The 19,052-nt window shown below is 36.9% G+C and overlaps 1 protein-coding gene across 1 annotated transcript; it reads right to left on the bottom strand.

Moving 5' to 3' along the window:
• Window positions 1–6,164: 6,164 nt before the first annotated feature.
• Window positions 6,165–18,157, bottom strand: si:ch211-165g14.1 (uncharacterized). The gene is made up of 6 exons (XM_056454303.1): window positions 17,972–18,157; window positions 13,585–15,434; window positions 12,003–12,096; window positions 11,064–11,113; window positions 10,730–10,805; window positions 6,165–7,031 (listed from the first exon to the last, which is right to left on the bottom strand). Exons 2-5 carry the CDS (start codon window positions 15,430–15,432, stop codon window positions 10,761–10,763), a joined length of 2,037 nt encoding a protein of 678 aa, XP_056310278.1. The 5' UTR covers window positions 15,433–15,434; window positions 17,972–18,157; the 3' UTR covers window positions 6,165–7,031; window positions 10,730–10,760.
• Between the last annotated feature and the right edge of the window lie 895 nt (window positions 18,158–19,052).

Raw genomic sequence — 19,052 nt, 5'->3', positions numbered from 1 at the left:
AGGAATAGAAGAACTAAAGACTCTACTAAAGACTTTACTAAAACTAATGATGCTTAAAAGACCACAACAAAGACAGTGACAGATTATAGAGTAGTCTTCAGGCTGAGGCTGTAATACTCAAAGTTAATATTAAAGATCATGTGTCGGACCAGCTTACAAATTGAGAAAGGACTGTAGATCAGGGGTCACCAACCATGCTCCTGGAGATCTACCTTCCTACAGAATTCAGCTCCAACCCTGATCAAACACTATTGAATCACGTGATCACCATCTTGTGAAAAGGGTCTAGTAATATCATTACTGAAATTATTTTTATGGGGACCTTTTTGTTTGAATGTCATTGGACAGAAATATGACTCTCTGTCCACATGTGTAGAATTTGGAAACCTGAGTCCAGTCAAAGTGAGACCCTGAGGAAGCAGGACAGATGTCCACGTGTTCTCACTCAACCAGGAAAATCATCCCAAAGCCAGTTATCAGACAATCCAGAGATAATCACAGAGCAGAGGCGCAGGCAGGTAAAGGCAGAGGTCTGAGCAACACCAGCGCTGTTTTTATATCATTCACACGCTGCATAGAAACAGCACTCATTATATCATTCACACACTGCTCTATTTCCACCACAAACAAAGCGGATGTCAGCGGGGACCTTGACAGCCCAGCAGAGCTGATCTGATAGGCTAATGAGGGTGAGTCATGCGAATTTCACTGGAAGAAGAATAATATCACCGACTTTTCACTCACAAGAATCTCTCGCAAGCCCTGAATTGAGCTGAATCTGAGAACATACATGCATTATTAATGTAGAGTTTATGACAGGTAATGAGCAGAAGGTAAACAGTTCCACTGAACCAAATGATCCTTCATGTTTTGTTGATTACTGTCATTAAAAAATTATCAATTATTGTCATGTTTTAGGCTAATTAGTCAGAACTTTTTAGAGGTCTAAAGCAGGGGTCACCAATTTTGGTCCTGGAGAGCCAGTGTCCCTCCGTGGTTTAGCTCCAACTTGCCTCAACACACCTGCCTGGGTGTTTCAAGTATACCTAGTAAAACCTTGATTAGCTTGTTCAGGTGTGTTTGATTAGGGTTGGAGCTAAAATCTGCAGGACACCGGCCCTCCAGGAACAAGTTTGGTGACCCCTGGTCTAAAGACTTCTAGATGTTAAAACAAAGGCTCACCTCACTTTCCTTCAGGCTTATTACCTATTTTATCGCCACAGCAGAATGAACCACCAATTCCTCTGTCAACTGTTTTACACAGCAAGTGGCCTTCCACTCGTTGTTTCCAGCCTGTTTTTATTAACGCCTACACCTACTACAACCCTAAACCCAAACTCACTGTAACCTATTGTGTTTTATTATTGTCTACATTATTAATATAAAGATGCACCATCAGTCTGCCATGATGGAAAGCAGAAGGTAAACAATTCCACTAAACCAAATGATCCTTCATGTTTTGTTGATTACTGTCATTGTAAAATGATCATTTATTTTCATGTTTTAAGCTGTACTAATTACTCAGACAGGATTTTTTTGAGTACCAAAGACTGATGGAAGTCCCATCTCACTTTACTCTCGGCTTATTCCCTACTTTATCACCACAGCAGAATGAACCACCAATTTCTCTGGCAATTGTTTCACACAGCGAATGCCCTTCCAGTTGTGTTTCCAGCTGTTGTGTTTTATTAACGTCTACACCTTTTTTTAGTCAAGCTTTGTTTTTCTTTTAGAGCATCACATCAGTGGAATTTGATACCACAATCTGTAACAGAATGTGTATCTTTTAAGTCATTTGAGTATAATTTTAAGAAATGGCTTCTTAATAGGGTTGTCACGAAACTGGAATTCGGTACCAATCAATACTGACATTTTTAAAATGTCCATTTCCCGCTAACATTTTAGCGCTATTGAGCACGTTCCAAAACCATTTTGTGTTCACATGCTCAACAGAAATGACTGTGATTGGCCATGAGGGTCATCAGTTCACCAAAGTCACCTCTGTTTACTGAGTGTAACTACAGATACAGGGACACTGGAGTGTTTTAAGGCCGCAATTCATCAGTGCATCGCTCGTATGTCAGCTTATAGACAAACCAGCTGATCGATGTGACTTTAACCCTCTACTGTACATATTTTAATAGTACATGACAAAAAATGATTTCACATAATTTTTTGGTTCTTTTGGGAACATTTTATTGTTAAAAGTTGTTTTTGATTTGACCCCCCACCCCAACCCCAAAAAATGTCTTTATGCAACAATAGCCGCGTTTCCACTATCGCGCCTAAAGCGAGCGAGCCAAGGCCAGTCGCGTTTCCACTATCACTTCCGGGGCGTAACCGGGCCAAAGCGGGGCTTCCTTGGGGCCAGCGTCCGGCCTTTTTCGGCCCGCCGAATACCTTGGAGGGCCAACTGGGGCTTCGGGGCGGGGTTACATACAAAGGCGGAGTTTTCCTCTCAGGTAAAGAGGAGACAAGATGCTTTCTTCCCTTACATTTGTTTTGCTATCGCGCTTGATCAACTCACTAAGAAGAAAAAATGGATAGCAGACAGTACTGGTCAGTACGTTTTTATGCATGTATGCTACTTTAAGAGCAAGAAATGAAATACTTATCATCCGGTTACATCCTTACAATCGATGGCATTAACAACAACACGGCATATATGATGGTATTTACAAACAACAAATTGCTACAAAAACAATCACGGGAAATATTACCATGTTCATCCACTGTTGCCGTTGCAGTTGTCATTGTATACGTCATTCTCGTCGCTCGGCTGCTCTTTTGCGCCTTGCAGCCAAAATCTGTGTTGGAAGTAAATGCCGCCGAACTCGAATGTCCTTATCCAGGGATCGCTGTCTGGCCTTACACCAACAGACCACAAACAGTAAAAAAGCAATCGCTTCGGTGTTCTCCATCTTCCAGCTCTCGTAGTGACGCAAGGTTGTGTTTGTGGTTATAATTTGAGTGTTTTGTTCCCGCTGAAGTGGGCGGGTTGTGTGACGGGTTGTGTGACGTTTGATTCGGGGGACGTTCTGGGGGCGGTGTTTGCGTGACGCGCTGCGAGCAACTAGCCCGACAGTGGAAACGCGACATGATTTCGGCCTCATTTCTCAACTTCCCGGGCTATTGGCCCGGCCTGGCCCGATTAAAGCCCTGGCTCGCACTGGCCCGATAGTGGAAATGCGGCTAATGGTACCAAATCACAGATAAAATTTTTCACATATTATATATCAAATATCATTCAGTGTCAGTGATCAGAGAGCAATAATAATTTACAAATCTTATTCAAATTGTAACAGAATCATTAATGAAATAGGGACACATAAAACATTTACAGTGCTCAGCATAATTGAGTACACCCCATTTTGAAAATGAATATTTTTATCCATTTATCAGTGAATATTGGTCATATATTTTGGTGCATTTGAACAAAACAGATTTATTAAACTGATATATTTATTAAAATAACATTATATTCAATAAACATCTTTAGAAATAGAAGATAATACATTTAAATTCATACGAAAAATTGGAAAAAAAATTACAAACTACAATATTTCAACAAAGTTTCTTTTGAATTTTGCTCTTTTACATTGTTTTTCCAATATTTTTCTCTAATATATAAATTTAGGTGTATTAATTTTGGACCGTTATCATAAATAATTTGGTTAGATTAGCCTTAGATCTAATATTAACTTAAATGAGAGATTTGGGAAGGGTGCTTTAAAAATAAAAGCTTTTTTTTTTTTACTCGTTCAAACTACCTAATTAAAATGAGCTGAAACAACACAATTCTTGAGATTTCATTGGGACAACTTAATTTATTTTATGTTCAATCCACATAAATTTGTTAAAAGTGTTAACTTAATCGATTGGTGTTGGGACAACATGAATGAATTGTGTGGAACCCTGCATTTTTTTAGTGTATGCTGAGCACTGTATATAGTGGTTTGTTACTGGCCTATATATTTCACTCCTATTTTGTGTGTAATGTCAGTAAACACATCTTGTACCACTTATCACACAAAAAGAAAAGAAAAATTTAATTTTTGAACGTAAAATAAAAAAAAATTCATAAAACCTGACAAAAGGCTTCTCTACAACTTCAATTTTTTTCTGTATAGTTTAAGTTACTTTAAATTAGTTTAATTAAGCAAATAATTTATAATAATAATTATTAAATAATTAAATTAATAATAACTTTTTCTCATACCATGTGCTCCTGTCACCATGAATCAAAAAATGAAATTCCACATTCAAACGGTGCTAGATAGTGAGTCCAACATATTATTGGATGTTTTCTTGATACTTTTTCTAACATTTTAATTGGCTGCATACATTTTAAGAAATCTGTGCTTAGCACAACCCTTAAGAAAACTTTCTGTTGCCTGAGGGCAACGCTATAATGTAGAGGGTTAAAACGCTCCAGTGTTCCTGTATCTGTGTTTACACTCAACCAAACAGCAGTGAGTTCGGTGAACTGATGACCTTCACGGCCAATCACAGTCATTTCTGTTGAGCATGTGAACACAATATCAAATCAGTGGTTTTAAGAACGTGCTCAACAGCACTAAAATGTTTTTAATTCCAGTATCGAATTTCAGTATTGTGACAACCCTACGTCTTAATAATCAACATTGTGACCTCGATTTTTGCTATTGTTGGTGTGGTTGTTTTTTGTTGTTCATTTGAGTTTTGTTTATAGTTTGGATTTGTATTTTCATTGGTATGGCCTTTAACATCTGTCTAAGGAACCACCAATGAAATCCAAAATGAAGGGGGTATAGGGGTGGATCGCATTTGCATATATATATATATATATATATATATATATATATATATATATATATATATATATATATATATATATATATATATATATATATATACACCTACCTGCAGTGCCCCTTTTATAAAAAAAAAAAAAAAAGAAAGAAAAAAAATCAAACCTCAGCCAGGTAAAAAAAAAGTAACGCAAAAGTAACGTAATGCATTACCATAAAAAGTAACTACCATAAAAATTAACTAATAACGCAACTAGTTATTTTTGGGGAGTAACTCAATATTGTAATGCATTACTTTCAAAACTAACTTTCCTCAACACTGTTTATAGCAAGAGTCGAATCAAATAAAATCTTGGTAATAATTTAAAATAAAGAATTATTGAACTGAATTAAATGAATTGGGAGCATAAAAATGCTAACAAAACCAGTGGTTCACTAGTATACACGATTAAGACCACTAGTCTAATGCTAGTCCATCTAATGGGCGGTTTAATAGAAAACAAAAATCATGATACTTCTCAAAGCTTCGTTCAGCAATCATTACTGATAGCAGTATTTATAGCCCTACCTGAGTGAGAGTAGACAACAAAACTGAGAAGCAGCTCCTGGGGAAAACAATGACTGGATATAAAACATTAAAATACACAAACAACTAGCATATGTGCTTCTGTGATCTACCAGAACCACACGCGAGAGACAAAGAGCAACGGCAAAATGGCGGAATATTCCCGCCTTACAAATAAACGCCAATCACTGAGGACAGTCATGGCGCCGCTTCAGCTGACTAATTTTCATACTTTGAGGTTTCGTCTCGTTTTTAGTGCAAAAATCTTGGAAAATTAAATAAATAATCAATTTCAAACGGATGAAGATGTTTTCTAGTTTCTAAAAAAAGGTTAAAATTACATTTTTGTCCTTAAAAGAAGCAAAATGTTCCAGTAAGCAAAATAATCTAAAATGTCTAAAAAATGCTTTTTGATTTAAGTTTTTTTTTATTATGAAAAACAAGACAAAAACCTCCACGTAAGAAAAACTTATTTTATTTATATTACAGGGTAGAACTACAATATTGGCTGTATCAAACTCAAATATGCACATTTTTAACACTATATGAGAATTATAGGACAGTTCACGTCAGGTTATGCAGCGGATTTAAAATGATTTGTGGGGACCACTGCATCAAATTAAGATTCTTATGAAGGAAAGGGTCAAACTTCTCTAATCCATCAGTCTGACTAAGTAATAAGCAGTGGCTGCCTGTGAATAAGAGATTCATTTAGCTGTAAAACAGACATAAACATATTAAGGTTGTTTAGCACCACCTTCAGGACAAACAGTGCACCAACACCAATAAAAGACCATCACACACAATGGTAGGAATGTAGAATAAAAACATTTATTGAAACAGAACTGGAGACATCACAAGGCATCAGGTGAAATGGGGAAACCCTACAGACACTGCGACTGCTTGATTCAGGCCACGCGTTTTCAAATTAATCGACGACAATTTCTAATTCATATTCAAAACACCCTGTAGCTGTTACCGACGACATTAAATCACAATGGCTCCTTTAATGCACTTACACAAGGTGCTAAAACACACTCTTGTCTCTTTAAAGGAGGCTGTTCATTGGCAAATAAATAGACGCATATGCATTAAACATAAATAGAAATAAATATGTTCACTTAGTAGTGCATACGGTACCACCGGAGGAGACTAGTTAGCTCAGCATTTCAGCTTTATGTGATGAGGACAGCACTGTTATAGATTGGACAGTATGTCTAACATATTTAATCAACTATGAGATGCTGGAATCCATTTTTAATATAAATACATACTGCTTCTTCAAATGTATTGAAGCTGTTTTTAATGACGTCACTATTGTATAGACATGTCCGAAGGTCTTTCAGCCTAAAGATGGAGATACTTGACCTTGAGTGCGTGTAAGTAAAATGGAGAGAATTGATGTTTAAACTAAAACGTGAGTGCTTTTAACACCGAGGAATGTAATGAAGATCGTCCAGCATCAATCATCCAAGGGTACCGCTGAAGTGCCAGGCGGAAAAAACAAAACAAAAACAAGGTAGCGGCGTCTCAAAACAGCACATCCAGTCCCGACATTCATCTATCTGCCTGAGAGCACGTGTAAACACTCGAAACGTACATGTGAAGTACAAAAATCAGCTGTAAACACATCAGGCGTCTGCTCCACAGCCGGATAAACCCATGGTGAAGTCTGCCTGTGGTGGAGGAGAAAAACAATCATTACACATCAATTTAAAGGGGTAGTTCGCACAGAATTGAAAATCAATTCGTGTTAGAGGTATTGTGTGGAACTCAGCATTTTTTGCTGAATGCAATGGCAATACTACAGATGACAGTTTAAGATGCATGTTTCATTTGTTATCATTCTGACTTGTCGTTAATCATTGAATGATTAAAAAAAGTTTAATTAATATCAAATGTAGAGGGAAAAACAATGGAAAATATATAGCTTAGTTTCATTTATTAAAGGCACAGTGTTTTGTTTTTGGAGGAGTAGGTTTTAAATTAATGTAAACACTTTACGGTTTTGAGTGATGTCTTGCACGTATCTGTACGAAAAAAATAGACGTTTCATTTAACCATAATGAGAGTACGTGCTGATGATTTACTGGAACAAAACCTCCTGTAGCCGACATATGAAATCATTTGTATGCTGAATAAGGCATATAGCTTATGTTTAATTTTCTTGATGTCAATTAGTTGTACAAACTGAAACATCATTAAATATGAATTACTTTGAGAAATTCTCTTTGTTCCACTGAAAGAAAAGTGACCAGAATAATATTCACGACATTTATATTAGCCTCATGATTTATGACAAGTTATGTTGTCTTGATAATGTCAAGCTGTCCTTACAAAGACACTGACAGGACGTGATGTATTTGGTAATGTCAAGTTGTGATGAAGACATCTCAAGCAATGTCACCTTTGCAGTTAAACTGGCACAACTGAGCAAATGACACTCAATGACAATTGAGCACGCATAAAATCTCATGTGTCATGTCATGATTATAAGGGTATCATGACACCCCTAAAAGTAAGGTAGTGTTACTTTATTTTTTAGCTTGAAAGGAGGAACAAAACTCACACAAGAGTAGCAGTGTGATGTGGCTGTATATCACCACTTGTGAGAGGTGTGCGTTGGCGTCCCACCAGTGATGATATACAGCCACATCGCACTGCTACGAGTGTGATATTGCGTTTATACAACAGTTTGATGGCATATAAAAAAGAAATTAAAATATGGGAGTCTAAAAACCCTTTTGTATGAGGAACTACTTTCTTCCACCATTTATTCACATCCTCAGCTGACGGTCAGAACAACAGAAACCGTTACCAATTCACCAACGTCACTTTAGAGCTAGTGTTTGAATGACTTTCTAGCGTAATGTCTAAAGTAATGACAAAACAGGTGATTTTGCTGATATTTTAAGATTATAAGGCTGAACAGCACGAAATGCCATCAGTCTACAGCGATTTCCCAGTATTTCTCTGTTGCAATCGGGAGATCGCAATAATTAACCCAGAAAAAGCCAAAGCAAAGCAAACACTACCACATTACTAGTGTGTTTGCGATAAGGACAACGCTAAACACATGCGGGCATTTCTTCGTTCTTTCTGTTTACTAAACTAGTCTGCAGTAACGAAAACCGGAGTTACTCATTACAAAGAGTGGCCAACAAAAAATACATACATTTCTGATAAGTGAGTCCCATCTCACACTGAATACATTACAAATATATGGTTTAAATACAGCACTGCAACAAGAGATAGATCGACTTAGAATGTCACTTACCTGTTTAATAATGATTTGATCAGCTGTTAATTAGACATTACGCTTTTAAGTAATTAGAAAGATTACAGTTTTATCCTCTAAGGGCTTATTATGGGGCTCTGTCGCCATCTTGTGGATGGACAACATCCACCATCTTTGCTCTGCTCAATGACAGGCTGATGGAGATTTATATAAATATTTAAAATAGGCACCATCCTTATAAATAAACTGCATAGTTGCAATCTAAACAACTACATTCTTGCCTAAAAATGCCTTAAAAGTACATTATGTTGTCCAACAGCTGCAATAATTGTCAAACTGTAGTGAGTTTATTGATCTGCTGTCACTATGTGGGCGGAGTAATACACAAGGGTGAAGAGGCTGTACGAGTTCTGAGATTGCAAAATATCGCACAGCTATCAGCCAATCAGATTCGAGAACTAAACAGAACTGTTATATGTATATGGTCTATTATAAAGTTCTATACATATATACAGTGTTGAGCAGTAGCGTCGCTACAAGTAGTGACGCTACTAGCTTAACTACATTTCTCAGTAGCGTAGCGGTAGCGTCGCTACTTTCTAAATTAAATAGCTTTTCAGTAGCGAAGCTAGTTTATTAGTCAAGTAGCGCAGTAGCGTCCACAAAGCTACATTTACCAATCGCGAATCAATAAGTGACGACACTGACATTCATAGAGCTGCGAGGCCGGTGTCTAGCTGATGAAAGTAAATCCATATGATGGCGAGCATGATGTTTTCCTCTTCTTCCTGTTTTACGGTGGTTGACAACAAACTTTTTGGTGCGTTACTGCCACCTCTGGTCGGTGACGTCGCCAACCAAATTAGGCTAACACGAGAAACTTGCTTGATGGAAAGATGACCGAGGGAGAGGACTTATTTCTAAAGTGGGATTTTTCGTGATGTTTCGTGATTTCTGATGCTGTGCTCAAAAAATACTTTAGTAATTTATAGTTAGTACTTCTATAAATTACTGTATTATGTAGTGTAATTTATTAATGTAGAGTTATAAATATATATATATATATATATATATATATATATATATATATATATATATATATATATATATATATATATATATATATATATATATATATATATATATATATATATATATATATATACACACACACAATATGCATAATGCTTATGTCAAAATATTTCCCTTTACTATAAAACTACTGTAGTATTTTAAATGTGTAACACCTGCTTTTATTGGATTTTTTGTTTTTTTTTCTGTTATATACTATAATGTGTTTCTGTTTAGTACAGCATATTATTTACAGTAAATAACTGAACTGAACTATTCTGCCTCATATGTTTAATTGACAGTTTTATTGACCACGAAGATATGACTGACTTGGAATTAAGTTGCTTTGATTTAAAAATAAAAATTGCAAAAATAGCTTAGATGTAGCTAAGCTACTTTTGCCATGTAGCTTTTAGCTTAGCTTGCTACATTTCCCAGGGGGTAGCTTTTAGTAAAGTTAAGCTACATTTTAAGTAGAGTAGCTAATAGCTTAGCTCACTACATTTTTCAAGTAGTATTTAATATATAGATATTAAATATACTATATAAATATTAAATCATATTAGTTAAACATGTGCCTGTATTAGAGAACAGAAGTAGATTTGAATTGACAAACTGCAATTCATGCAGAAAACTAAAATATGACAAACTAAATGGCGTTTTTGTCAAAAGATTTAAGCTGCGTCTGAAATGACCTATTCATGTAGGCCATTTTGAATTTACTACACAAATGTTAGAAAAGTCTGTTCTATACAGTATGAATGTGAGTAGTAAGAATGGAATTGAGATGTACTACATCCACCATTTGTCATTATCACATGACCTTCCCACGTCAGTTGTGTCGCTTAATTCCCATTCATTAATTCACCTGCGTGGCATCATAGGACAGCGTAGTGCTTATTGTATGCAAAATACAGAATCTTGCCCGAAGTAGTAGGTCATCCAGATCTTTCTCACCTACTGTTTTTCAGACATACTACTCGGCTTGCATATTGCTTTCATCTACTAGGGAAGTATGCGATTTTGGATGTAGCTTAAGACAAAATCAAAATTGCAGAAACAGACCTTCAAAAGATATCTCAACTCCTGCCAAACGTCATCTGTTCTTCAGTCTGCTGACGCTCATTCTGGACACTTTATTCTGAGGAGACAAACACAGCTGTGATCAGTGAAGCATTAATGCATCAGAGTAAGCCAGTACTTTAATTTGTTAAAGGAGCAGTTCACCCACGAATTAATATTCTGTCATTAAGGCCCCGGTGTAAATAAAATGAATTAACTTTCGAATAAGTTATTTTTCGTTCTTTGTTTGAGAACAAAAAGAAATGATGGCATAATTTTAACTTTAAATCATGCCATCTTCATCATGTAAAGAGCTAGAGTAACATGTTAAAGTCACCTTGTGCTTGGAGCATCTCATGGTGAAGTTCTCCTCATTGAGAGCACTGCCTGTGGGGAGACAACAGCACAGATGAAAAAAAAACAGCACAGATGAGCATCTTCACCAAAAATAGACACTAAACAATCAGCAAAATGACATAATGGCTGGAAACGGTGCTGGAGGCCTGAAAACATTCAGTCAAAAGTGCAATTTTATGGAAAATGATACTGTATTGTTTATATGTCCTCTATGAACTTGAGTTTGACTGCTTAGCTTCAAAGCTTCATTGGCTCTTTCCTGGCAAAATGGATACATTTTGCAAACACTTCACTATGATAAGATGGTTTATACAAATAAAAAGACCTCAACACAAATAAATAATACATAAAATATCAAACAGTTTCATAAAACATTTAAAAAAATTTAAATATTTAAATTAAATTAAAATTTCATTTCAAAATAATTCTCTGAAAGTCTCTCCAGATTAAAACTGTTGCCTGATAACATTAAAAATAGTGAACTGCAAAATTATTTTGTACATTTAGGATGTTATAAAGACAATAATGACATTTTGGAGGCATTTCTCTTTTACGTAAAATGTTCAGGGCATCAAAGTGGGTAGCACGATCGCCTCGAACTGGTTCGAGCCTCGGCTGGGTCAGTTGGCATTTCTGCGTGGAGTTTGCATGTTATCCCCTTGCTGGTGCGGGTTTCCTCCGGGTGCTCCGGTTTCCTCCACAGTCCAAAGACATGCGCTTTAGGTGAATTGAATAAGCTAAACTGGCCATAGTGTATGTGTAAATGCAAGTGTATGGGTGTTTCCCAGTGTTGGGTTGCAGGTGGAAGGGCATCCGCTGCGTAAAACATATGTTGGATAAGTTGGTGGTTCATTCCACTGTGGCAACCCCTGATGAATAAAGAGACTAACCACTAACCAGGTAACCTGCTGTTCTTTACCTGACTGCAGGGCACAGGGGAAGTGGTATTTTTGAGGGCAATCTTTGAAGAAACATCCCAAAGTGGCACCAACCCTGTTGCAGAATGAGCAAACCTGCAAAAACACCAAACACAACAGACCTCACAGCATTATTACTAAGATAATATCTAACATACATCTTAATCAGAATTTTTCAATATTAGAAGAATCCTCACAAAAACAGAGAAACATTAACATTTATTATATAAGACATGTATAAATGCATTAATTTAGCAGGTGATTTGATTTAAAGTCTGCCTAAATGCTGCAGACATGTTTCCATCCAAAAATCGAAGAGTCGAAGAAAATAAAATGGTCACTTCCTGATAAACTGACGCCGAATATCCTAAAGAAAAATGTAATTGGTTGCGGTAGAATAAGCCACTGTGAGCCCTTTTTCTTATATAGGAAATTACTTGACAATGTCCTATGGACCACAAGATCAACTTGTACGAGAGTGATGGGAAAAAAAAAAGAGTATGGAGAAGGAAAGGAACTGCTCATGATGGTGGTAGTAGAGACATGATGTGTGCATGTATGGCTGTCAATGGAACTGGTTTTCTTGTATTTATTGATGATGTGACTGCTGACAATAGCAGTAGGATTCTGAAATGTTTCAGGCAATACTTCCTGCTCATATTAAGCCAAATGCTTCAGAGCTTATTGGACGGTGCTTCAGAGTGCAGATGGAGAATGACCTAAAGCATACTGCAAAAGCAACCAAAGAGTTTTTGAAGGGAAAGAAGGGAATGTTAAGCAATGGCCAAGTCAATCACCTGACCTGAATCCGATTGAGTTTGCATTTCACTTGCTGAAGACAAAACCAAAGGGAAAATGCCTCAAGAACAAGCAGGAACTAAAGACAGTTGCTGTAGAGGCCTGGCAGAGCACCACCAGGAATGAAATCTAGCATCTGGTGATGTCTGTGCCTTCCAGACTTCAAGCTGTAATTGACTGCAAAGGATTTGCAACCAAGTGTTAAAAAGTGAAAGTTCGATTTATGATTATTATTCCATCCAATTACTTTTGGACCCTTAACAAGTGGGAGGCACATATGCAAACTTTTGTAATTCCTAAAGCATTCACCTGATTTGGATGTAAATACTCTCAAATTAAAGCTGACAGTCTGCAGTTAAAACATATCTTGTTTGTTTCATTTTAAATTAATCGTGTTGTTGTATAGAGTCAAAAATGTTAGAATTGTGTGGATGTCCAAATATTTATGGACCTAACTGTATATTTTTTTAAATTGTCTACAGAACAAACCATTGTTATACAATGACTATTGGAATTATCCTAACTTGCCTAATTAACCGAGTTAAGCCTTTAAATTTCACTTTAAGCTGAATACTAGTATCTTTATCTAGTCAAATATTATGTATACTCATCACGGCAAAGATAAAAGAAATCAGTTATTAGAAATGAGTTATTAAAACTATCATGTTTAGAAATGTGTTGAAAGAATCTTCTTTCTGTTAAACAGAAATTGGGAAAAAAATATATACAGGACAGCTAATAATTCTGACTTCAACTGTATATATGAAAAGGAAGAAGATGGCTCACTGTTCCGTGTGCGAGCCGGATTGCTTCCTCCAGTCCGTAGAGTTTCCCTTTAACCAAAAAGACACCTGCCGTCCAGATGCTGCAGTCCTCATGTATCCAGTGCTCCCCAGGCGCACCAGAATCCTCCAGACTCTCTGAGCCGTTCTCCTTCCTCTGACGTTTGGCCTGAGATGCACCGTCCTCTAAACTGTACAGCGAGTCCACGTCGCTGCAGTCGGGCTCTTGTTTTGAGGCCAGAGGAGGGCTGCTGTCAACCTTACAGACGGGCTGAACTCCACTGCGATGGTACGGTCCATGTAAATCCCCAAGACCCTCGACATTCCCCGTCCTTCCACACAGGCAGCAAAAACGCATTTCCTGAAGCCTGGCGTCAGAGCCAATGCGACCCAGCTGTAGACAGGATGTCTTTGGGATGACCCCCGAGTCTGCAGGCTGGGAGCCTTTCTTTGAGACCACCTCCTCCTCCCTAAAATTGACGATTGTGCAGGACGAGAACTCCATACGAATGTATGGCACAAAGCATTGCGCAGCAATCCGAGCCTCTTTCTTCTCGTTTTTCTGATTTGCAAATTTCAGTTTGATCTCCGGCTCTTTAGGAGAAAACATGGACGACGGTCCGGATGGCTGAGGTTTTCTGCGTCGTCTTTTCTTTGTCGTTTTGGCGCCTGGAGTCGCTCTCTTTGGCTGTTTCTTGGGTTTAGGTCTTGGTTTGGGTCTCGGTTTGGGCCTTGGTTTTGCCCGTTTCCTGCTTTTCGAAGGTGGAGTATTTACTTGATGGCTTGGCGTTGAAGATGATGATCTCCGAGTCTCTGGAGACCTCAAGACGCTTGAGTTTTCTGCATCGGAGGTAGATGGAAAGTTTTTGGGGAAAGAAGAATTGGTGTCTTGTTCGCTGTCTTCCGGGGAAATGGGGATCAACACTGACTCCATCCAAGACAGCAGCGATTTGGATTCGGAGCCAACCCTTCGGTCGGCAGTTTCAAAAACAGCTTCATCCATAGTGTAGACACTGTTCACATTTTTGGGAGAGCAGTTCGTTTGATGATCAGCATCAACCTGCTGCTTTAAGCGAGAACTTCGGAGCGTCCGGCCGCTGGTATCACTGACTATAACACTTGTTGGTCGGGGACGCAAGTTTGGGCGAGTTGTGCATCTAGAGTTGCTTACTGGAACCTCAATGACGTCACTGTCGGAATCAATTGAGGTGCTCTCGGTAGATGTTTTTGTACATTCGGATGCGAGTGTTTCGATGGCAGTCTGCTCTGTTGATGAGCTGGTGGAGTGGAGTGTGTTCGCAGCAGCGCTGGAGTCCTGAGGTAAAAATGACGAGCCCTTAGTAAAAACTGTGTCACTCCCAATGTCTTGTGGATGTTTCTCTAATACAACGTGTGCTATCCTACCTCCTAGTATGCTATTTTCCAGCACAGACTCTGCGTTCTTGTGACACTGTTTAGTTTGCGTCAACACCTCCTCCTCCTCCTCTTCCTCCTCTTCCTCCTCCTCATGATAATCTGTGAACCCTTGGTCTATGGATGAGCACTGGGACAGTATCTGCGCCACAGAGGGCAAGCCATTGATTAGGGGTAAGGGGATGGAGTAGGAGTCATGGGCTGGTGTCCCATGAAACTTTTCTCCTGGCTCTGGATGATGGGGTGAAGTCTGTTTGATGTAGCAGGACTCAGACAGGTTGATGCTCCTGCTTCCTGAGGTAAGGCCACACCAGCTTGGCTTCTTTACCAGATCCAGAGCCTCCATAGGGTTTGTGTGCCTGCAGCCCACCGACAGATCCAGAGCTGAGGAACGAGGGTCCTGAAGGTGCATGACATCAGCCTGGTCATGAGGGTCCATAACTGGAAAACAAAAGTGAAAAATATATACTCAAGGTTCCCACGGTCATGGAACTTTCTGAAATATCATGGATATTTTAAAAGGTCTATTCCAGGCATTGAATATCAGGGATTTTTATATTTGTTTTTGTCTAAGACATGAAATATCAGTAAATTTTCTTATTATTACTCTTTTGGAGTCTATGGCAGTCCTATGAATCGTGGAATGGCATTTGCACAAACCTTGACACACTGATAGGACAAAGGACAGTCTGATCTTCGATCAAGGTAAATTTGGACTCTCCAAGTCAAACTCTCTAGTTATACTTGTTTCTTTTATTCTTGTTTGTGTAAAGCACTTTGAATTACCATCGTGTATGAAATGTGTTATAGAGATGAACTTTGTCTTGCCTTGTCTTGTCTTACTTTCTATTTATAAGAATGTATTTTTTTCTGTCGACCTCCTGTATCGTGTTGCTTCTCGTGGTTTGCCTGTTGTAATAGTTAGGCTATTTTTCACTGCCATTTTCTTCCTCCTTCCCCCTTGTCACCCGGCAATCAAGTGCAGTCACCAGGCTGTAGTTGTTAAATTATGGTCTGTGGCTATTTTGCAGCCTAAAATGACTGTTTGTCATTGCAATGCAAACTGATTTTTTGTTAGTTTACAGACATTTTTAAAGCGTGTCCAAAATATGCAGGAAATCTTCCTTAATAAGAAAATTGGCAAACTCTTCTAAATGTTGCCCCAAATTAAATAAAAAAATGCTAAAATGTAGCCTTTGCAGAATCATAAAATTCTGGAGGGACTGCTTAACTACAGCAGACTTTTTTCTATTCAATATAGCTCATGGAAATTTAGCATTTTAGTCAGTGAAAGTCAGGGAATTTGACATATAGAGAGGAAACCCTGGTGGTTCATTCTGCTGTGGCGACCCCTGTTCTGCAATCATTTGACCCCGGAAGGGACTAAGCCGAAAAGAAAATGAATGAATGAATGAATGAGTGGAAACCCTGTACATTGCAGATGAAATGGCATTAGGGTTATGTCATTAACAAATTTTCCTGCTGCAATTAATTGTTGAGACTTCGCATAATTTGTTTTTCTTCTATATAAATTGTATTCATATCGCTATTTACTATATATATATATATATATATATATATATATATATATATATATATATATATATATATATATATATATATTGCAGTAATGGTAATAAAAACATAAATTATAATCAAACTGAGTCTCTATCAATATTTTAAAATAATAATTAATAATAACAATAATAATAATATATTAGTTATTCATACTTTTTCAAAGAATATATCTTAATTATGGCTCACTTAGGAGTTTAAATAGATTATAGTAATAAAAACACATTAATTAGAATTAAATTTTAACTCTACTGACTTTTTAAAAATAATAATAATATATTATTCATACTTATTTTTTTTTGAAAATTCTGCAATTATGGATTGATTAAGAGAGTAAATAAATTACAGTAATAACAATAAAAATATTATTTATACATATATAAATTATATAATTCTAAACTATATAATGAGAATTTAAATATATATATATATATATCTTGATTAAAAATCTAAATAGGTAACGACTGTATATTTTAAGCTGATTATGGCTTTATTAGAGGTTTAAATAAATTATAGTAATAAAAAAATACATTAATTTTAATTAAATTTGGATTCTACTGACATCTAAGGTAATAATAATAATAATAATAATATTCATTATCCATACTTATTTTTAGAAAATACATTAATTATGGCTTGATTAAGAGTAAATAAATTGAAGGAATGGCAATAAAAAGATTGTTTATACATATATAAATTATATAGTTAAATATAATTATAAACTATATAATGATTATATAAATGACATATAATAAATCAAACATATAAATTATTTAACTATATTCGCGATCCTACTGATATATTTAAATTTTAATTAAAAATAACAATAATAATATATTCATTACACATATTATTTCAATATATCTTAATCTTGCCTTTATTAAGGGTCTAAATTAATAAACAAATTGGACAGAGAAAGAAAGACCGTATATTTTAAGTTTAATGTAACTATGATTTACTGAACAATAAATCACACAAGAGACATCATTGTGTCGACAAAGTGAAAATAAAAACAGATTTTCTCTCAAACTGAAATATTCTCTAGGTATTACTGACCAATATTCAACACTTAACCCAAAAAAAGCACATTTAAAATAGAGTGTTAATAAACAAAGAACAACCTTTTCGGACTCTCTTAAAGTTGATCTCAAACAGATATGAAACATCTTCAAGACTGACTCACAAAAATACCGAATAAAAAAGTAGCGTTAGCGTTACTGATACGAGTAACTGTATGAGGCTCAGTAAAACAGTGTTGTTTACAGTGGTTTTAGGAGTTGTTCTGCCTCAGGTTTGGATCGATGTATTGACTGATATTAATAACTGATCGGCCGCCTGATCGAGGCTAATAACGCTAACCAGTAAACCAGTCACCAAGTGTCAGTGGTCTTGCAGACACTTACCAGAGGAATAACGCGTCCCTTCACTGCCCCAACATCTTCCCAAAGGCACGGCTATTTTTTAAAATGAATCCGGTCTAAAATCTTATAAAAGAGTAAAAGTACTGGCGAAAGCAGGACAAGGCAGTTCCTCTGTTTAACTGAGTGAATTCGGCTAAACATGGCGACCGGAACGCGCAGCACAATAGAGCGAATTCAAAATAAAAGCCAACCGAGCGCTTTATTATCAAACTCCCTGAAGGAAAACTGACCTCACCGCGACCTCGAGTGAGAAAAACAGAAATGTGAACTGAACTGACGGAGAATTCCATGAGCTTTAAACAAACAAACTACTTATTTAATTTACTGTATTTTTTAATTGTGATATTGATGTAGCTCTACATTTCAGGTCTACATTTCCCCCCATTTTCTTTTCTTTTGTTTGGTTGTCCCATATTCAGTTTTGGACAGATTTCTGCTCTTTGTGTTGAGACACTCTGCTGCTGTAGCCCATCTGCCTTAAGATTGGACGTGTTGTGTGTTCAGAGACGCTCTTCTGCAGACCTCAGTTGTAACGAGTGCTTATTTGAGTTACTGTTGCCTTTATATCAGCTCGAACCAGTTTGGCCATTCTCCTCTGACCTCTGTCATCAACAAGGCATTTGCGCCCACAGAACTGCCGCTCACTGGATATTTTCTCTTTTTTCTGACTATTCTCTGTAAACCCTAGAAATGGTTGTGCGTGAAAATCTCAGTAGATCAGCAGTTTCTGAAATACTCAGAATAGCCCGTTTGGCGTCAACAACCATGCCACGTTTAAAGTCACTTAAAACCCCTTTCTTCCCCATTCTGATGCTCAGTTTGAACTGCAGGAGATCGTCTTGACCATGTCCACATGCCTAAATGCGTTGAGTTTCTGTCATGTGATTGACTGATTAGCAATTTGCAATTAGCAAAGTGGCCAGTGTGTGTATATGGCAAGATAAGTGAATACTGTTATCAGCTTATTACATTATAAATTGCATTTTTGTTTTACATTTTTACTAAAATGTTACGTTTAAACATGCAACTGAGGCTGTTTATTTAAATTCACATTAATTCTCAT

The sequence above is a fragment of the Danio aesculapii genome, chromosome 3 (genome assembly GCF_903798145.1).
Source record: "Danio aesculapii chromosome 3, fDanAes4.1, whole genome shotgun sequence".
NCBI classification, from domain to species: Eukaryota; Metazoa; Chordata; class Actinopteri; order Cypriniformes; family Danionidae; genus Danio; species Danio aesculapii.
Note: the sequence above shows the minus strand (reverse complement) of the source record. Positions and strands in the feature narration are given on the sequence as shown.